Source organism: Musa acuminata, chromosome BXJ3-2 (assembly GCF_036884655.1).
Source record: "Musa acuminata AAA Group cultivar baxijiao chromosome BXJ3-2, Cavendish_Baxijiao_AAA, whole genome shotgun sequence".
Lineage (NCBI taxonomy): Eukaryota > Viridiplantae > Streptophyta > Magnoliopsida > Zingiberales > Musaceae > Musa > Musa acuminata.
This window is the reverse complement of record NC_088350.1, coordinates 33156802-33179761: the sequence shown is the minus strand read 5'-3', so window position 1 is coordinate 33179761 and position 22960 is coordinate 33156802. Positions and strand designations below refer to the sequence as shown.

The following is a 22960-nucleotide window of genomic DNA, read 5'->3' as shown; positions in this document are numbered from 1 at the left end:
AAATGATTCCTAAAAGCTTAATGAAACCGTTGTATTGCAAATTACAGATTGGGTCGTAAAGCGTCAAAGAAATGATTATTCTTGGCTTCAGATAATATATCATGTGATACAGCGATTGTACACACGTAGCAAGTGGGACGGATTCTATTGGTGGCATGTCACCCTTCGCCGAGCCCGTGACACGTTGACGAGGCTATAACTGGCAGATTCTATTAATTATATTTTCCAAAAGACTTTATAATTGAATTAAATTTGAAATAGATTTTTTTTTATTAAAAAAGGTCTATAAATTACTCACTTCATCGCTCGACGGCTGCTGTCACCCTCTCCGTTCGTCCATGGAAGCCGCGGCCGAAACCCAACGCGTCCAAACCCTCGTGGAGGCCGGCGTCGCCCACCTCCCTGCCCGATACGTCCAGCCGCCGGATCTCCGCCCGCACCTCAGCCGCCGTCGCGATGCCACGGCGGATTGCGGCGGCATTCCCGTCGTCGACCTCGGCCCCTCCGGCGACGACCCCGTCCCGGCGATCGGCCGCGCTTGCCGAGAGTGGGGCGCTTTCCAGGTGGTGAACCATGGCGTTCGCCGGGGGCTCCTGGAGGAGGTCAGGGCCATGGGGTCTTCCTTCTTCCGCTCCCCCATGGAGGCCAAGCTCCGGTTCGCGTGCGACCCCCGGTCGCCGGCCTCCGAGGGTTATGGGAGCCGCATGCTCGCGAAGGACGATGGGGTGCTCGATTGGAGAGATTACTTCGACCATCACGCGCTGCCGGAGTCTCGCCGCAACCCTAGCCGGTGGCCGGATTTCCCATCCAATTACAGGTTAGGATAGTTGGATTGAAATTATCAACCTTGTGCATCTTTTTTCTTTTAGAATTGATTCAAACAAAGCTCGTAGAAGGTTGCAAATGAGCAAGTAAGCATCTTTTAGTTAAGAAGGCGTCCGAGATGGGTTTTGATCCGACTGGGATTTAGTGATTTCGATAAGGGATGAAAGGTGGCAGGTCTCTGGGGTTTTGAGTTCACCTACCAGCGCTGCATGTTGATTGGTCATACTGAAATTGAATGTTTAATTTTGTCATTTCTATAGGGAAAAACTGTTCAATAAGATATTCATGGTATGCAACCATTTGAACTTTTGTGAGAAATGGTATTTCTAAAACTACTTAATGATCGAGTATACTATGGTAGATTGGATTTGCATGTGTTAAGTATTTAACTCATTCGGACAAAGAAATCTTTCATTCTGTGCTATCTTTCATTTACCATCTACTATATTATTTGGAAGGTTTAGCAGAGGCGCCGCTGGCTAAAGTTTAGTTGTTATTTGTTAGTTTCTCAAAAATCAGCTCTTTGACTTGTTTGATATTTTTATTGTTGAAATTCGCTTAGTAATTGAAGGCTCGGAACTAATCAGTGAAAAACTAGAATAATTTAGTTGTTTGCACGGTGATGATATGTCTCTGTTTTACTTATAATGTAATTTACTGATATATTTAATAAGTTTCAATGGCCTGCATATAGTTGCTGATGATATTATCCTGGTAAAATTTGAAGATCACAATTTAAGGCAAACTTCATTTTTGGGTGAAAAGTCTTTGAAGAATAAGAACCAGCTAACATCAGAAAGCAATAGAGTCAATAGATGCATTTTTAGTGGAATAGTGAAATCTTGGTCATGCGTAATACCACTGAGACACTCAGGGTGTGTGTCGTTCATCTTGACTGATGAGGAAGCAATTCCTTTAAATTGAATTCTGTTTTCTTTAGGCTGCAGTCAGTTCGAAGAATTTAGTCAAGTTCTAGTTAGTTATAGACCTCAGACTTTGAACTCAGAGTTAAGATGTCAACCAACTGGATATGACACCTAAAGGTCACAAGGATCTTGCTTTTGTGATATTGTTTTTGAACAGAACTGAGAACCTAAAATTTTGTTGGTTTGAGATTCAAATTTGATGATGGAGGGACTCACTTTGTGTAGTGAATCTGAATCCAAAAAGGAAATTTTCTGGAACGGACAAAATAACCCATTGAAGCTCTCTATGACTTCTCAATTAGAGGAAACTTTCTTAATCTTAGCTTCAGGACTCTTTTCAAGACTGGCATGGAACTACTAATTAAAATGGTCATCTCCTGTGCATAAAAAATTCGAGCCTCTCATTCTGGATCATTTACATTATACAAAATTTTAGATCTTGATTGGTTTTCTACTGCAGTTCTGAATATCATTACTAAAAAAAAAATGCAATGTGATACGTGTGAGTCATATTGCTAAATGTTTCCTTCAGCTACATAAATTCAGGCATTAATGCCACCGTTCTCTTTTTCATTTCTGTCCAGCATGAACTTGTGATGCCTTCTAATGCATGCAATAGAACTGGCTGATTTGGGCAGGGATGTTGTGATAGAATATAGCAACAACATGAAGAAGCTTGCTCAAACATTGTTATGTATGATCTCCCAAAGTCTTGGGTTACCACCACTGTACATTGAAGAAGCAGTTGGAGAAGTTTATCAGAACATAACTATTAGCTACTACCCCCCTTGTCCTCAGCCAGATCTTGCTCTTGGTTTGCAATCCCATTCTGATATGGGTGCCATAACACTTCTAATACAAGATGATGTGGAAGGTCTTGAGGTACTGAAAGATGGGGAATGGGTGCAAGTACAGCCTTTATCTGATGCAGTTGTTGTCATTTTGGCTGATCAAACTGAGGTATTTGCATTTAAGTTCAATTATGATGCCAAAATGTTATGTATCTGTAACTGTTTTTGTTGTAAGCTCTCCTTCAAATTTATACTGATTTATCTTAAATGATTGTTAGAACATTTAGTTTATTGATATTCTATAATTTGGTCATTTGGTAGAGAATTTTGAATGTTTCTAGATGAATTTATTGATTCTAAATGTAACAATAACTTCACATGTAACTACGTTTTGCAAAGATTCAAAGGCATGAACAGGTAGTTATACATCTTAGATTTCTAAAGGTTACAGGGACTGATCATATATTTCTAGGTGGTAGACCAGCATCTTAATCGACACTTCTTACAACATTAGATATCCTCTTGCTCTTTGACAAATATTAAGTATTGCTGTTCTTCATTAATTATTTTCTCTTTTTTTTCTTGACATAAAAATTCATTTTCATAAAAACAAGTGTTCTAATAACTAGGTAATACTTACTTTTATAATCTTTGTCTTGATTAATTATACTAATTTTTGCTCCTTGTATGAACTAAGGATGTACATGTTAGTTGTGATTGTTCCCTTTAACACATTCTAAAATCTACATATCACATATGCTAACATTTCCATATATGAACAACTGATTCATCCATTGCAATATCAGTTCATGTAAAACCACTGCATGAACTTGATCTAATGAGCTGTTGGTTTTAAGTATATTAATAGTTGTAATCTCTGTAATAATGCTTCTGTCTGGGGCTGATTAGATCTTTTATAGATACCAAAGCATCATGTATAACATGCAATTATAGACATGTAAGAAGTTCAACATCTAGTTTTATGCAAAAATGTGAACTTACATCTGGAATTAACCTGTAAAATGATTAGCAAAAAATTAGTTCATTTTCTGGAATGACCACCTTAATTATTGAATTATGTCTCCTTAATGAATTTAGAGGTGGCTTGCTGCAAATTTATTTTTTTATAAGATTTTCTTGTGGAAAATCTGCTAACATGGACTCAACACCAGATTTATTATCCCACATGAAATTATGCTGACAAGAGAAATTTATTTTTAGTTTTTTGGATTTAGCAATAATATGATGGTCTTTTAAATCCTGTGTGCAATGATAATTAGCATGAGTTCCATCTTGTGCTGACATCTGAGTTCCAGGGGTATTATTTGAATGATGTTGTCTTTATCTTTTCTTCTGATCCCCGAGCACATTTTCTTAAGCTCAAGAATGATTTCAGTGATGCTGCCACCATAATGCTTTACATTTATGAGGGAGTTGGTGACATTGTCTTCACTCACTTCCTGATTGATTCTCTGGGGAAGACGAGGCTCAATCGTGGTTGCTTGATTCCACATTTTTTGCATAAGTGCCTTCTCAATGAGCAGTACAGGTACCATTGTTTCAGCAAGCTTCCAGGGGCATCTTTCGAACCGCTTCCCAAGCCTATTTTCTTGACCTTGGCTAAGCCCTTCATGAATTAGTTCTTTATGCTCAAATATGATTCTAGTGATCTGGTCCTCATGCTACCACAATAATCCTCAACATGTAGGAGGGAGATGGTAACATTGTTTACACTCGCTTCCTGCTTGATACTTCGGTTCCAAATTTTTCGATAAGTGCCTTCCAAAAGGGTTATAGCATTGATGAACTTGATATAGTTCTTCTTCTCTTTAAGATTTCACTGCCTATCACTAGGGGCTTTAAAAGCGTGTGAGTGAAAATTGAATTCTAGTTGCTGGGTCAATTCTTGATCATCATTAACACTAAGCAATCTTGAGTTGGGAGGGTACTGTTGCAATTTGGAACTTGCCCGATGGCAAAAATTAAGTCACCTTTCCAAAGGTAATATATTAAAGGTAACTTTGATAACTCTGCTATTGGTTTATTATATAAGAGGAAGGCCGCATGATCTTACATCTAGTCTTCGAGTATACATCTTCCATAAAATGCTAATTAAATTGATAGTCTCCTAAGACCCACTGTTAATTTAGAAACCTGGTCTGAGCTTATTTTTTGGTTGAATACAAGCAAATCTGGAGTTGTGTTTCTCACATCCTCTTTGTCAGACAGCCAGTCAAACACCCAATAAGTTGACCAAAAAACTAGTTGATAATTGTTGCGGCTTTTTGTACACAAATGTTAGATGATGTTGGGAACAGTTTATGACCTTTAAATGGCATTTGGAAAGATATTTGATCACATCAAATTGGTGGCCGTTTGACCGAGAGTTTGACGAAGTGGGTGTCAGAAAGCATTTCACGGAGATCTTAATTATTTGAATCTGTACTTTTCCTGTATTTATCTTCTGCACACCATGGGTCACTCATGAATCATGATGTTTTACCAAAACCTTTTTCTTCAGCTTGAATTCTCACCCATTCTGAATTTTCTGCAGGTGATAAGTAACGGTGAATATAAGAGTGCTGTGCATCGAGCTGTTGTCAATGCCCATCATCCCCGGTTATCTGTTGCCACATTTTATGATCCATGTAAGACCAGGAAAATATATCCTGCTATGCAGCTAATCACCAAGCAGTCTCCACTAAAGTACCGAGAGGTTCTTTATGGGGACTATGTCTCGTCATGGTACAGCAAAGGTCCAGAAGGCAAGCGCAATATTGATGCTCTTTTAATTAACCAGTAATGCATCATTCTTATATTGTGATTGGTCTATGAACTCCTAAGCTCGCCCAAGTTGAGATGTGCTCTGTAATGAAAACATGTATGCCAATAAGGATTCTTGGTGGAAGATGTCTATCAAGATTATAGCCTTGAACAAAAAGGTACGTAACTTTGAAAGCAACAAGAAAAAGGATTGTGAATAGGTATGATTTTTGTCTCATTTCACACATAACTGCATCTTTTGGTGTTGGAAATTTATCTGTATAAATCAGCAAGCATTCTATGGAAGGTTTAGATTATGGGATTTGACTTATCATCCTCATGGTTTGACTGATTTGTGCTTTCAGCTCCATGTGATGTTTTTGATGATAAAATGTTCACGTTAGCTTTGAACTGTTTATAATGCTTGGCCTAAAACCTGATATAGATTTGTCATAGTAGAGAAGAGATGAAAGTTTTCTCTTGCTTATGATCTCTGTGGTGTCAACATTTGTGTATTTTTGCTTTTGAGCTTTGTCAAGGCAGCCAGTTAGAAAAATGGACTTTACAGTTGCTTATGTCAATTAACAGCTATGCTTTTCTTGGCTATGAATGTTTGGCGTGTAATCAAATGAGTGTGTTTTTGGCTCAGTTCTTTAGTCTGCATATTAAATTGTCAAGCTTTTCTAAAGTATATGATTTACTGTCATTGGTTAATTAAAATTACTAAGGTTGCATTGATCATGTATGTCACCACAGTCAAATCTTTTATTGCAAAGTCATAAAAGATTGTCCAATATCATCGGTCCACTTTTATTAATAAAACTACAAATAATTGTATAGTTTAAAAATAAAAATTCTTTATTTAAAAAATGGAGTGGAGTTTAAAAATAGAAATGGGATGGTTGGTATTTTTGAGAGATTTTATGAGGGCTAATTATATATTATCCTTTATAGTTAGTTATCTTTGATATCTTGGTCCTTACATTATAAAAAATTATATTAGTATCTTTATAGTTGTAAGCATCTAGGTCCATTTATCCTAACATCATCAGTTTTATTAATGAAAATATAAAAATAAAAATAAAAAAATTTAAATATTTCAATTGATAGTGGCGAACGGTGATGTTGTTAGGGGTTGCAGGTAGTTGTTGTGGATGAGGAGAGCGGTAGCGAGAGGTACGAGTTGCTTGACAACTACATCGACGATGGGTACAATGACGTACTAATTTTGGGATCCATATTTTTCTACCATCATCGGATACATTCGTTGGGAGCTTGACAATCACTCACCTACTAACCTTTCATAATTTCTTTTCTTGGTTGATGATAATAGTAACAAATCGAACTCCTTTGACGAGTCTCCCATCTCTCCTTTTGTTGAATCTCGTATCTTGATGATGAAACTACTTGATATATGTTTATGATTTAATCTGCGTTTTGAGTGACGCAGGATGCTTTGATCAGGATGAGACTATTAAAGCAGGAACATCATGTTGTGCCGGAGGAACATGTCAGAAGATTGGACGTCGGGCCAGTAGATCGGTCGACGTATCGACAGAAGGCTTCGGGCCGTGGACTCAGGCATCGGGCCAAGAAGAGCGGGTATTGTGCCAAGGATATCGGAGTTGCGGAGTCAACTGGCCGATTGGGCAATAGGCTGTAGGAAAGGACGATGCGCCGAAGAATCGGACGAAGCGTCGAGGGACCAATGACATGCCGGACAACTTGGTTAATTGTTTAGGATTAATTGTCTCGATCGAAGTTTTTGTTTTGAGTGTGCAGGATTAACTACGATGGAAGAAAGACAAGCAGCAGGAGTTGCGCCGGAGTCAAGTTCATGATCACGTTGGGAGTTCGAGAGTTCGACGGAAGTACGGACGGTCGTCGGAGGTTCTGCGGGAACAGATCCGAGAAGTCCAGAAGCTTGCCAAGCGAAGCTCGTCGGAACTCGCCAAGTGGATCGTCGTAAAGTCCAGGAGTTTGCTGGAAGTCCGCAGAAGCATCACCGAGGGTTCATCGGATGATCGACGGAAGTTCGCCGGAAACTCGCCGGAAAAAGCAATTGACGTACCGAAGCAAAGCTGCAGAAATTGTCTTAGATTTAATCGTAGTTAGCACGGTGATTAAGTTAGAAATGGGAGGTGATCTCATTAGCTTAATCCTGGGGCAATTGGGCCCCTGAAGAACTCAAGTTGGGTCGAATGGTTCAACCCATTCGAACCCAAGAAGCTGTGGGAGGTGCAACCGCTCAGGCAGGGAGGTGCAACCGCCCAGGCTAAGTCTCCCAGCGAGACTGGGCGGTGCAACCGCTCCAGCCAGGCGGTGCCACCGCCCAGGCTAAGTCTCCCAGCGAGACTGGGAGGTGCAACCGCTCCAGCCAGGCGGTGCAACCGCCCAGGGCTCAGTCTCCAAGCGAGACTGGGCGGTGCAACCTCCTCTGTCAAGCGGTAGCACCGCCTGAGCTCAAGTTTCGAGCTCTGCCTGGTGATGCAATCACCGAGCTCAGTCTTCGAGCTCTGGAAGAGAAGTACGACCTCTCTGGCCAGGAGATGCACAGCCTAAGCTTAGTCTTCGAGCTCTGGCAGAGAGGTGCAACCACCTCTGGCAGAGAGGTGCAACCACCTCTAGCAGAAAGGGGCGATCACCTCTGGCAGAGAAGAGAAACTTCTCTGGTCAGGAGATGCACCGCCTGAGCTCGGTCTTCGAGCTCTGGCAGGAAGGTGCAACCACCCCTGACAGAGAAGGTGCAACCGTCTGAGCTCAGTCTTCGAGCTCTGCCAGGCGGTGCCACCTCTCCAGTCGAGAGGTGCAACCGCCTGAGCTCAGACTTCGAGCTCTGCCAGGCGGTGCCACCTCTCCAGTCAAGAGGTGCAACCGCCTGATCCCAGAATTCCGGGATTTGATCGTTTTGAGCTCGAAATTTGAATTGGGTTGGGGCCTATAAATACCCCACCCATTCAGCACTGAAAAGATATAGACCCACACCGAAATCTTGATCTTTTCTGTGATTCTAAGAGCTCAAAAGTGTTGTAAAGCCTTTAAGTCTCCTCCTTCTGTTCTTCAAGTTTTCAGTTGTAAAGTGAGGAGAGAAAGGTCTGTAAAGGTTGTCTCCTGAGCCTGTTAAAAGGAGAGAAACTGTAAAAGGGCAGTTTGGCCTTCGCCCATTGAAGGAAGGCCCCTAGTTGACGTCGGCAACCTCGTCGGTGGAGGAAGCCAAAAGTGGAGTAGGTCAAGGCTGACCGAACCACTCTAAATCTCTGGTTTGCGTTTATTTTTGAGCACTTTATCATTACTGCAAACCTCCTCCATTACTACTGCTCTCTGCGCTTTCACGAACAAGTTCTAAGTGCTGTTCTTCCGAATCTGCATTCAGACGTAAATTCGTATTTTCGTACATTACAGTTTACGTTTACGTTTGATTCTGCAGAACTGTCTTCGGTGCTTTTACGAAAGAGTTTCTTTGCAGTTTACACTTACATTTTGATCCTATTGATAACTGCAAACTGTCCTCTACAATTTTACGAACGAGTTTCAACATTTAGACGTAAAACTGCATTTAGACGTAAATCGGCTTTCCTCTCACAATCATCAGTTCTCAGTTCACGTTTACGTCTTGATTTCAACTGCATACTGCTTTCTGCGAGTATACAAACGAGTTTCAAAGTTTAGACGTAAATCTGCGTCTAGACGTAAAACAGCGTTTAGACGTAAATCTGAGTTTAGACGTAAAACTGCGTTTAGACGTAAATCTGAGTTTAGACGTAAACTGCGCTTAGACGTAAAACTGCGCTTAGACGCAAACTGTGTTTAGACGCAAACTGCGCTTAGACGCAAACTGTGTTTAGACGCAAACTGCGCTTAGACGCAATCTGCGCTTAGACGCAAACTGTACTTAGATACAAACTGAGAATTAGCTTTTGCATCATAATAGTTTTTTTTTTATTGAACGAACGCAGCTTTTCGTTTTTAATCGCTGAAAGATTTCCGCTGCACTAATTCACCCCCCCCCCCCTCTTAGTGCTCTCGATCCTAACAATTGGTATCAGAGCGGGGTATTTCTCATTTCGGATTTACACCCGAGAGAAATGGCTCTTCAAGAGGGCTTTTCGGTCTTTCGTCCACCGTTCTTTAACGGATTGGACTACACTTATTGGAAAACTCGAATGAGAGTTTTCTTGATTTCTCTAAATATGGATTTATGGAATATCGTTGAAAACGGTTTTCAACTTCCCTCTAAACCGATGAACGAATGGTCGGATTTAGAGAAGAAGTATTTTTCTTTAAACGCAAAGGCTATGAATGCCTTATTTTGTGCTTTGGACAAAAATAAGTTCAATCGGGTTTCTTTGTGCGAAACGGCTTTCGATATTTGGCGCACTCTTGAAATCACGCACGAGGGAACTAGTAGAGTCAAAGACTCGAAAGTTAATATTTTACTACATGATTTCGAGCTTTTTCATATGAAACCAAGCGAAACCGTTGTTGACATGTACACCCGTTTTACGGATGTCGTCAATGGTTTAAAATCACTTGGTAAAAGCTTTTCGGATTTTGAACTCGTTAACAAAGTTTTGCGCTCACTTTCTAAAACTTGGGATTCAAAAGTAACTGCAATACAAGAAGCAAAAAACCTAAACAACTTACCACTTGAAGAACTAATTGGTTCATTGATGACATATGAAATGGTGCACAATGCACATGATGAACATGTTGAACACAATTACCTTCCAAAGAATAGGAAGGATTTGGAACTCTGGACAAATGAATGCCACTTGAGCGATGACTCAAGTGATGAGGACAATGATGAACAAAACAACCTTCCAATGAACAGGAAGGATTTGGGACATAGAACATTTGAAGACCACTCGAGCATAAGCTCAAGTGATGGTGAACTTAAACTACAAATGAAACTAAAATTAAAAAGCAAAAAGAATCGAACTACTTGCTTTAAACGCAAGAAGAAGAACAAAAATTGGGATGAATCGAGCTCCTCCGAAGAAGAGAAACTCAACAAAAGCAAGGCGGCAAACTACGCCTTAACAGCCTACAATGATGAGGTAATCGAAATCCCCCTAATTTATTTTGAAATTACTTGATGTTTTCATGATGTAGTTTTCTTTTTTAGTTTAGAATTAATTTTCTTGAAAATTACATGTTAAAAAAAAAATTACAAAATTATGATCATGCTAGTAATTTCGAAAATGATAATATTGCATATCTCAAGAAGCAAGAGTTGCTTTCTTGAACATCTCAAAACTGCTAGCTTGCATGTTCTAAAAGTGCTATCTTGTATGCTGTAAAACTTGCATATCTAAAACTTGATAGCCTGAATATTCTAAGCATGATGTAACATTTGCTAAATTTTCTGGCTTCAAAACTGCATGATGATAAAACTTGATAATATGTTTTTCATGCAATAAGTTGAACCAATATCACAAACACTTGATTATGATACTTCTCCTTTTTGTTGATGACAAAGGGGGAGAAGTATGTTGATGAAAGTATGTTGATGATATGACATGTGATGCATAAGTTTATGCATATGTTCATGTTGACGTGTTGCAAGTATTCACGATGAATATTGCAATGACTTGAATTCAGTTTGAATTCAAGGTTCTATCAATATGGCATATTGATAGGGGGAGTTTGTTTAAACTCTGGGAGTTAAGGTTAACTCCGTTTATGATGACATGTTGCTTAGATTTTTGAATCTAAGAGTTTCTATCAATATGGCATATTGATAGGGGGAGTTTGTTTAAACTCCGGGAGTTAAGGTTAACTCCATCATCATCAAGTAGTTGTCATCATCAAAAAGGGGGAGATTGTTGAATCTCGTATCTTGATGATGAAACTACTTGATATATGTTTATGATTTAATCTGCGTTTTGAGTGACGCAGGATGCTTTGATCAGGATGAGACTATTAAAGCAGGAACATCATGTTGTGCCGGAGGAACATGTCAGAAGATTGGACGTCGGGCCAGTAGATCGGTCGACGTATCGACAGAAGGCTTCGGGCCGTGGACTCAGGCATCGGGCCAAGAAGAGCGGGTATTGTGCCAAGGATATCGGAGTTGCGGAGTCAACTGGCCGATTGGGCAATAGGCTGTAGGAAAGGACGATGCGCCGAAGAATCGGACGAAGCGTCGAGGGACCAATGACATGCCGGACAACTTGGTTAATTGTTTAGGATTAATTGTCTCGATCGAAGTTTTTGTTTTGAGTGTGCAGGATTAACTACGATGGAAGAAAGACAAGCAGCAGGAGTTGCGCCGGAGTCAAGTTCATGATCACGTTGGGAGTTCGAGAGTTCGACGGAAGTACGGACGGTCGTCGGAGGTTCTGCGGGAACAGATCCGAGAAGTCCAGAAGCTTGCCAAGCGAAGCTCGTCGGAACTCGCCAAGTGGATCGTCGCAAAGTCCAGGAGTTTGCCGGAAGTCCGCAGAAGCATCACCGAGGGTTCATCGGATGATCGACGGAAGTTCGTCGGAAACTCGCCGGAAAAAGCAATTGACGTACCGAAGCAAAGCTGCAGAAATTGTCTTAGATTTAATCGTAGTTAGCACGGTGATTAAGTTAGAAATGGGAGGTGATCCCATTAGCTTAATCCTGGGGCAATTGGGCCCCTGAAGAACTCAAGTTGGGTCGAATGGTTCAACCCATTCGAACCCAAGAAGCTGTGGGAGGTGCAACCGCTCAGGCAGGGAGGTGCAACCGCCCAGGCTAAGTCTCCCAGCGAGACTGGGCGGTGCAACCGCTCCAGCCAGGCGGTGCCACCGCCCAGGCTAAGTCTCCCAGCGAGACTGGGAGGTGCAACCGCTCCAGCCAGGCGGTGCAACCGCCCAGGGCTCAGTCTCCAAGCGAGACTGGGCGGTGCAACCTCCTCTGTCAAGCGGTAGCACCGCCTGAGCTCAAGTTTCGAGCTCTGCCTGGTGATGCAATCACCGAGCTCAGTCTTCGAGCTCTGGAAGAGAAGTACGACCTCTCTGGCCAGGAGATGCATAGCCTAAGCTCAGTCTTCGAGCTCTGGCAGAGAGGTGCAACCACCTCTGGCAGAAAGGGGCGATCACCTCTGGCAGAGAAGAGAAACTTCTCTGGTCAGGAGATGCACCGCCTGAGCTCGGTCTTCGAGCTCTGGCAGGAAGGTGCAACCACCCCTGACAGAGAAGGTGCAACCGTCTGAGCTCAGTCTTCGAGCTCTGCCAGGCGGTGCCACCTCTCCAGTCGAGAGGTGCAACCGCTTGAGCTCAGACTTCGAGCTCTGCCAGGCGGTGCCACCTCTCCAGTCAAGAGGTGCAACCGCCTGATCCCGGAATTCCGGGATTTGATCGTTTTGAGCTCGAAATTTGAATTGGGTTGGGGCCTATAAATACCCCACCCATTCAGCACTGAAAAGATATAGACCCACACCGAAATCTTGATCTTTTCTGTGATTCTAAGAGCTCAAAAGTGTTGTAAAGCCTTTAAGTCTCCTCCTTCTGTTCTTCAAGTTTTCAGTTGTAAAGTGAGGAGAGAAAGGTCTGTAAAGGTTGTCTCCTGAGCCTGTTAAAAGGAGAGAAACTGTAAAAGGGCAGTTTGGCCTTCGCCCATTGAAGGAAGGCCCCTAGTTGACGTCGGCAACCTCGTCGGTGGAGGAAGCCAAAAGTGGAGTAGGTCAAGGCTGACCGAACCACTCTAAATCTCTGGTTTGCGTTTATTTTTGAGCACTTTATCATTACTGCAAACCTCCTCCATTACTACTGCTCTCTGTGCTTTCACGAACAAGTTCTAAGTGCTGTTCTTCCGAATCTGCATTCAGACGTAAATTCGTATTTTCGTACATTACAGTTTACGTTTACGTTTGATTCTGCAGAACTGTCTTCGGTGCTTTTACGAAAGAGTTTCTTTGCAGTTTACACTTACATTTTGATCCTATTGATAACTGCAAACTGTCCTCTACAATTTTACGAACGAGTTTCAACATTTAGACATAAAACTGCATTTAGACGTAAATCGGCTTTCCTCTCACAATCATCAGTTCTCAGTTCACGTTTACGTCTTGATTTCAACTGCATACTGCTTTCTGCGAGTATACAAACGAGTTTCAAAGTTTAGACGTAAATCTGCGTCTAGACGTAAAACAGCGTTTAGACGTAAATCTGAGTTTAGACGTAAAACTGCGTTTAGACGTAAATCTGAGTTTAGACATAAACTGCGCTTAGACGTAAAACTGCGCTTAGACGCAAACTGTGTTTAGACGCAAACTGCGCTTAGACGCAAACTGTGTTTAGACGCAAACTGCGCTTATACGCAATCTGCGCTTAGACGCAAACTGTACTTAGATACAAACTGAGAATTAGCTTTTGCATCATAATAGTTTTTTTTTTTATTGAACGAACGCAGCTTTTCGTTTTTAATCGCTGAAAGATTTCCGCTGCACTAATTCACCCCCCCCCCCCTCTTAGTGCTCTCGATCCTAACACCTTTTTCATGCCTATGTCAGAATTGACACAATAGTAGGGGGAGCAATAGGACTTTCGATGACCTCAACTTCCGGTTGAGCAATCTACCCAACAGGTTAACGACGAGGCAACTACCATTTGTGTCGATATTGATGTAGTTACTGAGCAATATCACTTTACATCTGCATCGACGTAGTTGTTAAGTAGCATCACCCTACATCTGCTTCAGCATTTATGCATATACATAGTAATGCCACTTGTCAACTATATCGATGTCGACGTATATGGTGGTGGCTATCGTGACATCAATGCTGATGGATATGTTTGTTGCTTAGCAACTACGTTGACTCCACATAAGAAATATTAGAATTTAATATCGGTTAAAACTTCATTTAATATATTAAATTTTCATTTAATATATGTTAAACCTTTCTTTTCATATATTAAAATTTTAAAGAATTTTTTTGTTATTCAACTTCAATTTTAGTTTCCTTAAAAGATTCTAAACCTCATTCAATAATTTTTATTATAAAATATTAATTTGAGGGTGGTATCTACATGTTTCAAATATCATCCGATAATTTTTTATGAATATTAGCTGATAAGATTTTAATTATTAATAAAAAATAATAATAATATATATGTTTAAAATCTATTAATTATTATATTATAAGACTTATTTTTGTAAATAAGTCGTGAAGGGACTATCAGTACAATAATATGCCAAAGTTTTCAAGGTTAAAGTCTATTTTAACTCTTGTAGTTTTGGTCATGGACCTCTTAAGAAGTCTTTATAGTTTATTCATATATAAAAATAACCCTTAAGCTCGTTGGTCAAGTCGGAGTTAACAAACATTAGAGTCTACTTATGTGGTATACTGACTCACAATAAATCATTAATATAATGACACGTATAATTTAAGTTTTAAAAAACTAATAATATATAGATTTGAAAACGTGGACCAGTTACCTAATAGACCCTGTGAAGATGAGTCAGGAGATGCCAGTCTTCATGACGGAGTGCTCCTATGCTTTCCAATTTCCTTGTATTGCCGCTCACATTAAGATCCACGCGTGGTCTCGCTTACCCCATCTGCTCTGCCTCTTGGCACCACGCGCCCTTCCTCTTTATGCTTCGCCACTAAGAAGGTGATGCACCCGCTATCGAGTAAGGGGCAGCGAGAGAGATGGAGAATCGGAATCCGAATAGGAGAACTACCAACGACGACAATCGGAACACCAACAAAGGCGGGGAACGACAATTGGGGAGAACAGAGTGGCTGCCATTCCTGCCACTGTTATTGCTGCTAAGGTCTATAATGACGACGAGTCACTGTTGCTTGTGTTGAAGCCCAACCAAGGAGGGGTCGTGTAGTTCAATCCTATACTAAAAGTAGCCAATGAGGACAAGGATGAGAAAGCTTATGACAATTACGAGAAGATGAAGGATGTGGAATGAGAGGACAAGTTCTATGGGCTCCTTGTGGCCCCTAGCACCCAATTTGCTAATCGCACTGATGGAGGAGTCCTTCATCGGTTGACACCGAGGTTTAGGGTTGGTGGCATCCTTGTGAGTGTGATGCTGCAGGCGGCCCTACTCTCGAAAGAGCAGAGACATCGAAGCTACGTGGTAGCTCTCAAGGTGAAAGTGTCATTGATAGGATCCTTTACCCCTCTCTATGCCCCGATTGATTTAGTGATAGTGTTGGACATGAGCCAAGGTATGACAGGGGAGAAGCTTTAGATGCTGAAGTGCACAATACGACTAGTGGTTTCCTCTTTGAGCTCAGGGGATCGACTCTTCATTGTGGCCTTCTCGGCCATGGTAAGAAGCTCCTCCCTCTACAATGGATGTCAAGGCAAGGCTAGAACGCTGCACGTCAAATCATAGAAAGGCTTGTTTTAAAGGAAATTAATTAGGCAACTGGTCCACATTTTCAAATCTACTTATTATCATTTTTAACTTAAATTATATGTCATTATATTAATAGTTTATTATGAATTAGCATGTCATGTAAGTATATTTTAACGTTTATTAACTTAGATATGATGGAATAGACTTATATGATATATTTTTAAAAATGTAAGGGTTGTTTTATATATGAGTAAATCATAAGAGCTTAAGAGGTTAAAATGGACCTTAACCTATGTTTTTATTAACTAAGCTAATTAATATCTTTCCAACGCAATATACGTCACCCGGATGATTTTTTTAAATATTTATCAATTTGTGGCTCACTCATCTCTCATTTATTAGTAAGGGTATATAGTTCTCTTTTTAATCTCCCCCCTTATTTATTATTTTTCATGTGTGGCTTAATTATCTCTTGTTTATTCGGAAGGGTAACTCTGCCTGCAATCACAATTTGATTTTGATTATCAAATTCATCTTAATCAATATTTTTAAATATTGTTTATTCATTTATTTTTTTTTACGAATCTTGACTTTGATACGATGTTAAAATTTTATTTTATAATATTGATATCAATTTAATCAAAAACTTAAATTATGATATTATGAACCAAACTCAATATATAACATGACTCTATAAATATTGATCAACTTAGGATTTTTTTTTAATCCTCTTTTATACATCCTCCCATTTCTCCGCGTTAAAGAACAGCAAATACCTGAAGTCATGTATCGTATCATTGTAGAAGTTGAGAAGGCTCTCTCTCAATCCTAACATGTGATCTCTTCTCATCTGCTATACGTGCATCTGCGAATAAATCACTAAATGGCAGTTCAGTTGTGTAAGCATGGAGATACGGCTGAGATCATATTTCCATGTCCACAAGAAAAGATGGAGAGAGAGAGAGAGAGAGAGAGAGAGAGAGAGAGAGAGAGAGATCAAAGATATTATTTCTGCATTGATACTGATGACTCCAGACTCGGTAGGACAGTGGAAGACTAGAAAGTCTAGAAATGTATTGTAGTAGGACTGTTACTGCAGGAAACAAGAGGCAGATCTATCATTAATGAAGCTAATAGATAGTCTAGAAATGTATTGTATGTTATGAAGCTAATAGATAGCTGCTGGTACGAAGCTGCAAACCACGGAGCGCACATGCAGATTCTACGACAACCTCCTCGATGAGGAGTTAAGGAACTTGACACAGTCGTCAATGGCCTCCGACAGGTGATCGGCGACCTCGGGCGGAGCAAATCCCCGCGGATTCGTCATGTCCGAAGGAACTCTAGGCGGTATCTGCCTCCTACTCCTGGAGAAGACGACGACGCGCACCGCCCTCGAGGTTTTGGCATGGACAAGGCCGAAGAACCTCGTCGCCGAGAAGCGTGCACTCTTCAGCAGCCGCCATGAGAAGCCTCTGTGGCCACGCTTATCCCTGGTACAGTCGTCGCGGTACTTGTTGGACATCCTTGATCCCAGATGCTGAGATGACGGCGAAACCATGGAAGCTTGGCGAAGCATTTATCAAGGCGAGCCAGGGGTGGTGGGGATCGGTGAAGGATCAAAATATGAGCAGGAACAGTACGTTTGTGGAACGCTAAGCGGACGGGTATGTGCTTGGAGTCATGCTGTGGCTGACGGAAGAAGAATCTCATCGTCCTCGGAGCAAGGGAAAGCCATGCAGTTAGGGAGAGAAAGGAAAGGGACGTCAGATAACTACTACGACATGACAGTTCGAGTACGAGCTCTCGATTCATGTCTTTTGAGGTGGGATTCCCATGGACTTCTTCGCTTTCTTCCTGCGGTGGTGTGCACCGAGTTCAAAGCCCGCGTGGTCGTTCCCCATGGAGCGCTTTGAGTCGTCCGGCCATTTTGCCTGCGTCCTTTTTGCTGCTTTGTGTTTCGTTGACTGCTTGACGGCTTTCATACACGTTAACGTGGAGCCTTACAAATTATCATAATATCTACTAAATAAATAAACTAATAGTCGTCATTTTCCTTTTTTATAAACGAAATAACTGTCGAGGGCATATCGGTAACTGGCTGCAGCCCAAGTTATAACAAACCCAGCCCATGACGTTACAGCCTCAAGAAGATTCGAGAAGGTTCCGAGGCCACGACAACGTCCCCTGGTATAGTTTTCGGGTACGATGCCTTTTTCTTTCTTCTGTCCTTTAGCGCGATCCGTCACCCTCCCATAGGAGCCTCGAGAAACTTCCAGAAACCCACTCCCACTTCCCTATATATTCCCCCTTTCCCTCTTCACCATTTCCACCGATCCAATGGCGTCGATCGTTTCCCCCGGTTCCGGATTGAACCCTCCGCGAAGCAACGCCTTCGGCCCCATCTCCGTCGACATGTGGCATCTCCTCGACGGCGTCCCCTTCGGCTCCTCCTCTCTCCTCCCCTTCCCCCGCCCCCCGTCCGCTCTCCTGAGCGAAGCCTCGGCGCTCATCTCCACCCTCGTCGACTGGAAGGAGACACCGGAGGCGCACGTCTTCATAGCCGACCTCCCGGGGCTGAAGAAGGAGGAGGTGAAGGTGGACGTGGAGGGCGGCCGTATCCTACATATCAGCGGTAAGAAGAGGGACGACGAGGAGGATAAGACCGGTACCTGGCACCGCGTGGAGCGAACCGGTGGCTGCTTCCTGCGGCGGTTCCTGCTGCCGGAGAACGCCAAGGCGGAGCAGGCGAGGGCAACCATGGCGGACGGCGTGCTCACCGTCACCGTGCCCAAGGAGGATGTCAACAAGCCCCACGTCAAGTCCATCGACATCTCTGGTTAGAGCGTTCCTGGTGACTATGCACAAACTTGGAGTAGATGATGCTTTGGTGGTGTTAATCATCAGATCTGAGTCTAGCTTCTTTCAGTTTACTAGTTTCTAATAATCGTAAATAAGCTTAGTACGAACGCTTGATTAGGTTCACAATGTTGATGTCGGGTTTGCGTAGCGATGCTTTTATCAGAACCCTGCTCATGCTTGATGTTTTGCATGGTGTTTGCTGTCGTTTTCTACATCTGTAACTACGGAAAGTTAATGAAGAGAGAGATGCCGTTGTTTCATGGCCTCTGTAAACTGTTCCCCATCCCGCTGCACATTCTCGGGTTCAGTATCGAGGTGCCTATGACTGTTCACGGCATCCTCGTTTGTGCAATACTGTGTTTGAGTTTCTCCATTAGCTTCGCTTGGAAAACATATTTCTTCGATGCTCTGCATCTGTTTGTTATTTTTCCTGCCAGTGTAGAGGTTTCACCGAAGAATGGATGGTGCTGTCCTTGATCTAAATGTCAGACAATTACGTGAATGAATCGTTCTGTTAGATTTTAGCTTGGTTGAAGAACGTCATGACATAAATTGCTGCTTCATAAAAGGAATGCTTACTAAAATAATTATTATCATGTTTATGATTTGTTTGTCGTTTACAATTTGTTCCCATTAATGTGCAAATTTCAACATGATTGTTACAAGTGCAAATAATTTCTCACATTTTGTCCCAATAATTTAGTAACCCTAGTAGGTCATTTCTCTTCTCATACTTTCGAAACAGTATATTTCCAGATTTTATTTTCTTTAGGATTTTTCTTTAAGCTTATTGCTGTATGTTTTCGTGTTTTTTTTTCCTAGTCGCTTAATACCTTGTTTCCTATACTACGTTGAGATTTTTAGATCGATGAATGGAACTACTTAAGGCTCAATCATCACCCTTTTGTATCCATTCATCTTCCCTTTTGTTCGTAAGGGAAAGAGAAACAACAGTCAATTCTATTTGTTATGTTTTATTTTTTTAAGGGATACCATATTAAAATCTTAAAATTAATTATGAGTTTAAGTTAAATCGATCAATGTTAATATATATCAATCCAAAAATTAAACCTATTAAGTTGTGGATCAAGTTCAATATACATCGGTGTAGAAAAATATCGTTAATATCTTTGTCAACATTCTCTGACTTGTTACTTGAATAAAGACGGGTGTAGGGATAAGCCTTCAAATACTTAAGTTAGTATCAAGGCCTACTTTTCTAGTTCTAAGTTATATATATTCTTATCCAAAGTTCAGGATATATTTTTAACCTGACCTTGAGGAGATAAAATATTTCATAAAAATTTCACAAGGAGGTGGTTTTTAATCAACCCGAGTTGCCCTCTAGACTCTCAAAAATATTCTTATAAATATTTCGCATGGGAGGTAGTTAATAACCGTCTCGAGCCAAGAATATTCTTGTGAATCCTGATGGTAGCTCGGGATGATTATGAATTGTTTCCTCTATCAAATATTCATAGGAATATTCTTGGGAATCCATAGGAAACTTGGACTAGCTACAAATCGCCTTCCCTATGAAATCTTTATGGGATATTCTTATCTCCTCAATATCATGTATAAATATACGTACTCAACTTCAGATAAAAATATAGAGAACTAAGAGTTAGAAAAATAGACCTTGGTATAAACTTAAGTATTGGAGCGATCAACTCGGGAGGCTTCTACCTATTTCGATCTTTATGCCAGATAATAACTCAGGAGTAAGCATTTTTCACTTTAAATGACTCTGTACATATGGTTTAGGACTACATTGCGTAATGATATTTTTCTTCAACAATCAATAAGCTCTTTCAATACTTAGAAATATTAGATTATTCTTGGTCTTTTTGAGTCTTCATCTGGCTCATAAATATTTGCTTGATAAAAATATTTGTGTTTTTATTGTTTTAGTAATTTCTCTCTGGACATGCATTTTATCATGAAAGTAATTGCAAGTATTAGGCAGAATCGACAGACAGCCCCGAAGATGGGACAGGGGCAAGATCGGTCTCATGTCTTCCAGCTTTAAGAAAAAGAAGCAACCCACCATTGCACACCTAATTTTACAAAACCTTGTATACGGGCTTATTCAATTACATGGAGAGTCCTTGGTGAGCTGCTGTTATAAATCATATACGAGTCTTTCATTCTGAAATAATATCATCACTGATGCTTCCTCCTGTTTTAATGCCACTGACGCAGTTACATCATCTGAAGAAAAGAAAAGAAAAATAAACCATCCTTTAAAAGAAAAAGGTACGCTGCTCTTGCTCAACAACTCCCAGTTTCACACGTCTCCCAAAGTGAAGATGTTTATGATTGCCACCGGGTCCTATAAACAGGCAATGTTTCAAGGAGATGGACTAGTGCGGCAGAGAACAAACAACTCGATCATGTGCTTGTTTTGTCAGCTAACAAGGTGTTGCCATTCCTTTACAGATCCAAGCTTTAATTTAATGCTTATCCGTTGATTGTTTTGCATTTATTATAGTCATTCTAATATGGTACCATACCGATATTTTGAGATCGACTCGGTATGATACGATACCGTGAACTGAGCGGTACATCAGAGTATATCGAGCAGTATACCAGGACGTACCGAGCGATATACCTAATTTTAAATATTTTTTTCTCTTTACTATAGCATTGCTACAGTGTAACACTGTAGCACTATAACACACGATCTACGTACCGATATATCGTCAGACCAATACGTATCGTCCGTACCAGATGGTATCATTTGAAATTGTTTATTCTATTTTGGTACAACATGATATTATTCTACAAGATTAATCGTGGACATGCCGAACTTTTACATTGATGCAAAATTTTAGATCATACATCAATACAAAAATATAATGATATTTTTGTCATAAATAATATTTGGAATCACACTTGTATTTTTTGTATAGCAACAACAGGGAAAGAATTATTTCTGATACAGTCAATTTTGATCATGATAAAATTAATTAGATTTTGTTCATTTTCTGAGTATTATCACCTATTGAAGAGTAGAAAAAATGATTAGCTAGAGAGAATTTTATTTTGTATGTAGAAAACATTCATATTCTGTATCCTATTTCAGTCAAGGATAAAAAAACATCAGTTTATGGGCTGAAAGCATATGTGTCTTATTTCTTACTTCAAAAGATTACATTAGGAGTGTAAAAGTGAGACCCCTTTGATGATCAAGTTATTGTGCATAAAAAATATTAGCTTAGGAACTCAAGTTTACTTCAATACATTCAAAATAAAGATATACCTGAAGAAACTGTTTTATATAGTCTTAGTTTTGTGATCGTCAGGTTTAATAAGGTGATACTCTCTCTAGGCATTATATTAATATAAGATATCTCATAATTAATAAACAGATGTCTCAAGCTCCTCCTTATATCCAGAAGCTATGGTATATCGTTGGATGACATCGATATAACATTGATTAGACTTCACATATTGTCGTATCGAGTTTTAATTAATTGAAAATAAGAATCGTTTCTGGAGTACATGAATGGACTGATGTTTTTGAGAATGAATGAAGTGTGCAGGTACCCATCAGTTTGTGTCTATATCTGAGGTGATACTAAATCTCAGATATGGTTCTTCGTTGTGGTGGAATCAGCGGTGGAAGATGTGGAATATCTAAAGGGGCGTGAACATGTGGAACAACAAATAGCCAGGCTTGGCCGATTTCATCACTGCACAAACTCAAGTGGGTCACAACGGGCAAAGGGTGGGAATATCTTTAAGTTTCTGGGCGCATTAATGCCACGCATCATTGTCTCATGTGGATCCAAATGACCCATCAAATTCGTGTGGAATTTCAAAGCATCCGTCGCCATGATGGAGGTTAATTCTGCGTTTTATGTATAGGAAAATATTTGATAAGAAATAGTTTTTATAAGATATATTGTTAAAAGAAGTAAATGCATGATTACATTTGATGTTATCGATCATTATAATCTGCACTGCAGGGAAAACAACAAAGAGTGCAATAGTGTGATGGAAGAAACGATTACTTCCATGGGAAGGTACGCGTGGCTTGAACGCATGATAAGGTATGAAAAAAGATGATTTGATTATTCTTCCTTGGCATTATCGTAATGCTCCTTTTTGTTATGTGAGATGAAATCATAAAAAGCTATAATCTTTTCTAGAATGTCAATGGGTGGTTCGATTCAATTCACTAGTTAGATTTTCTTAATCTTAAAAAGATTGACGTGTTCTTAATTCTTTATTTATTATCAAAGATATTATATTTTTCACAAGAATATCTAGGTCTTTTTATTATAAGGTTGGAAAAAATATTTGTAATATTCACTAATCTTTAATCTCTCGTCTTCGGTCTCTATCATCATTTGTCATTTATGACAATAATTTTTTATAACATTATCCATATTTTTCATACTTTTAACATAATAATATTTAATTTTTTTTTAAAAAAAAAATTAAATTTATGACTCGGATCATTCGATTTATCGATTCAATTTATGATTCAGT

General features: G+C 40.2%; 2 protein-coding genes across 2 annotated transcripts; both read left to right on the top strand.

Annotated features, from left to right (window-relative positions):
• Nucleotides 1-299: 299 nt before the first annotated feature.
• LOC103974219 (jasmonate-induced oxygenase 1) lies at nt 300-5639 on the top strand. The gene is made up of 3 exons (XM_009388989.3): nt 300-817; nt 2390-2711; nt 5097-5639. The coding sequence occupies exons 1-3, from the start codon at nt 339-341 to the stop codon at nt 5343-5345; spliced, it is 1050 nt and encodes a 349-aa protein (XP_009387264.2). The 5' UTR covers nt 300-338; the 3' UTR covers nt 5346-5639.
• A 12305-nt stretch (nt 5640-17944) lies between these two features.
• Nucleotides 17945-18723, top strand: LOC103976185 (class I heat shock protein-like). The gene has a single exon (XM_009391397.3). The coding sequence runs from the start codon at nt 18017-18019 to the stop codon at nt 18443-18445; it is 429 nt and encodes a 142-aa protein (XP_009389672.2). The 5' UTR covers nt 17945-18016; the 3' UTR covers nt 18446-18723.
• The last annotated feature ends 4237 nt before the right edge of the window (nt 18724-22960 follow it).

Bases quoted from the DNA above. Each gene is read 5' to 3' on its own strand.
- LOC103974219 (XM_009388989.3), top strand. From the start codon at position 339: ATGGAAGCCGCGGCCGAAACCCAACGCGTCCAAACCCTCGTGGAGGCC. The intron at 818-2,389 runs GTTAGGATAGTT...TGATTTGGGCAG, and splicing joins GATTTCCCATCCAATTACAG to GGATGTTGTGATAGAATATA. The intron at 2,712-5,096 runs GTATTTGCATTT...AATTTTCTGCAG, and splicing joins TTTTGGCTGATCAAACTGAG to GTGATAAGTAACGGTGAATA.
- LOC103976185 (XM_009391397.3), top strand. From the start codon at position 18,017: ATGTGGCATCTCCTCGACGGCGTCCCCTTCGGCTCCTCCTCTCTCCTC.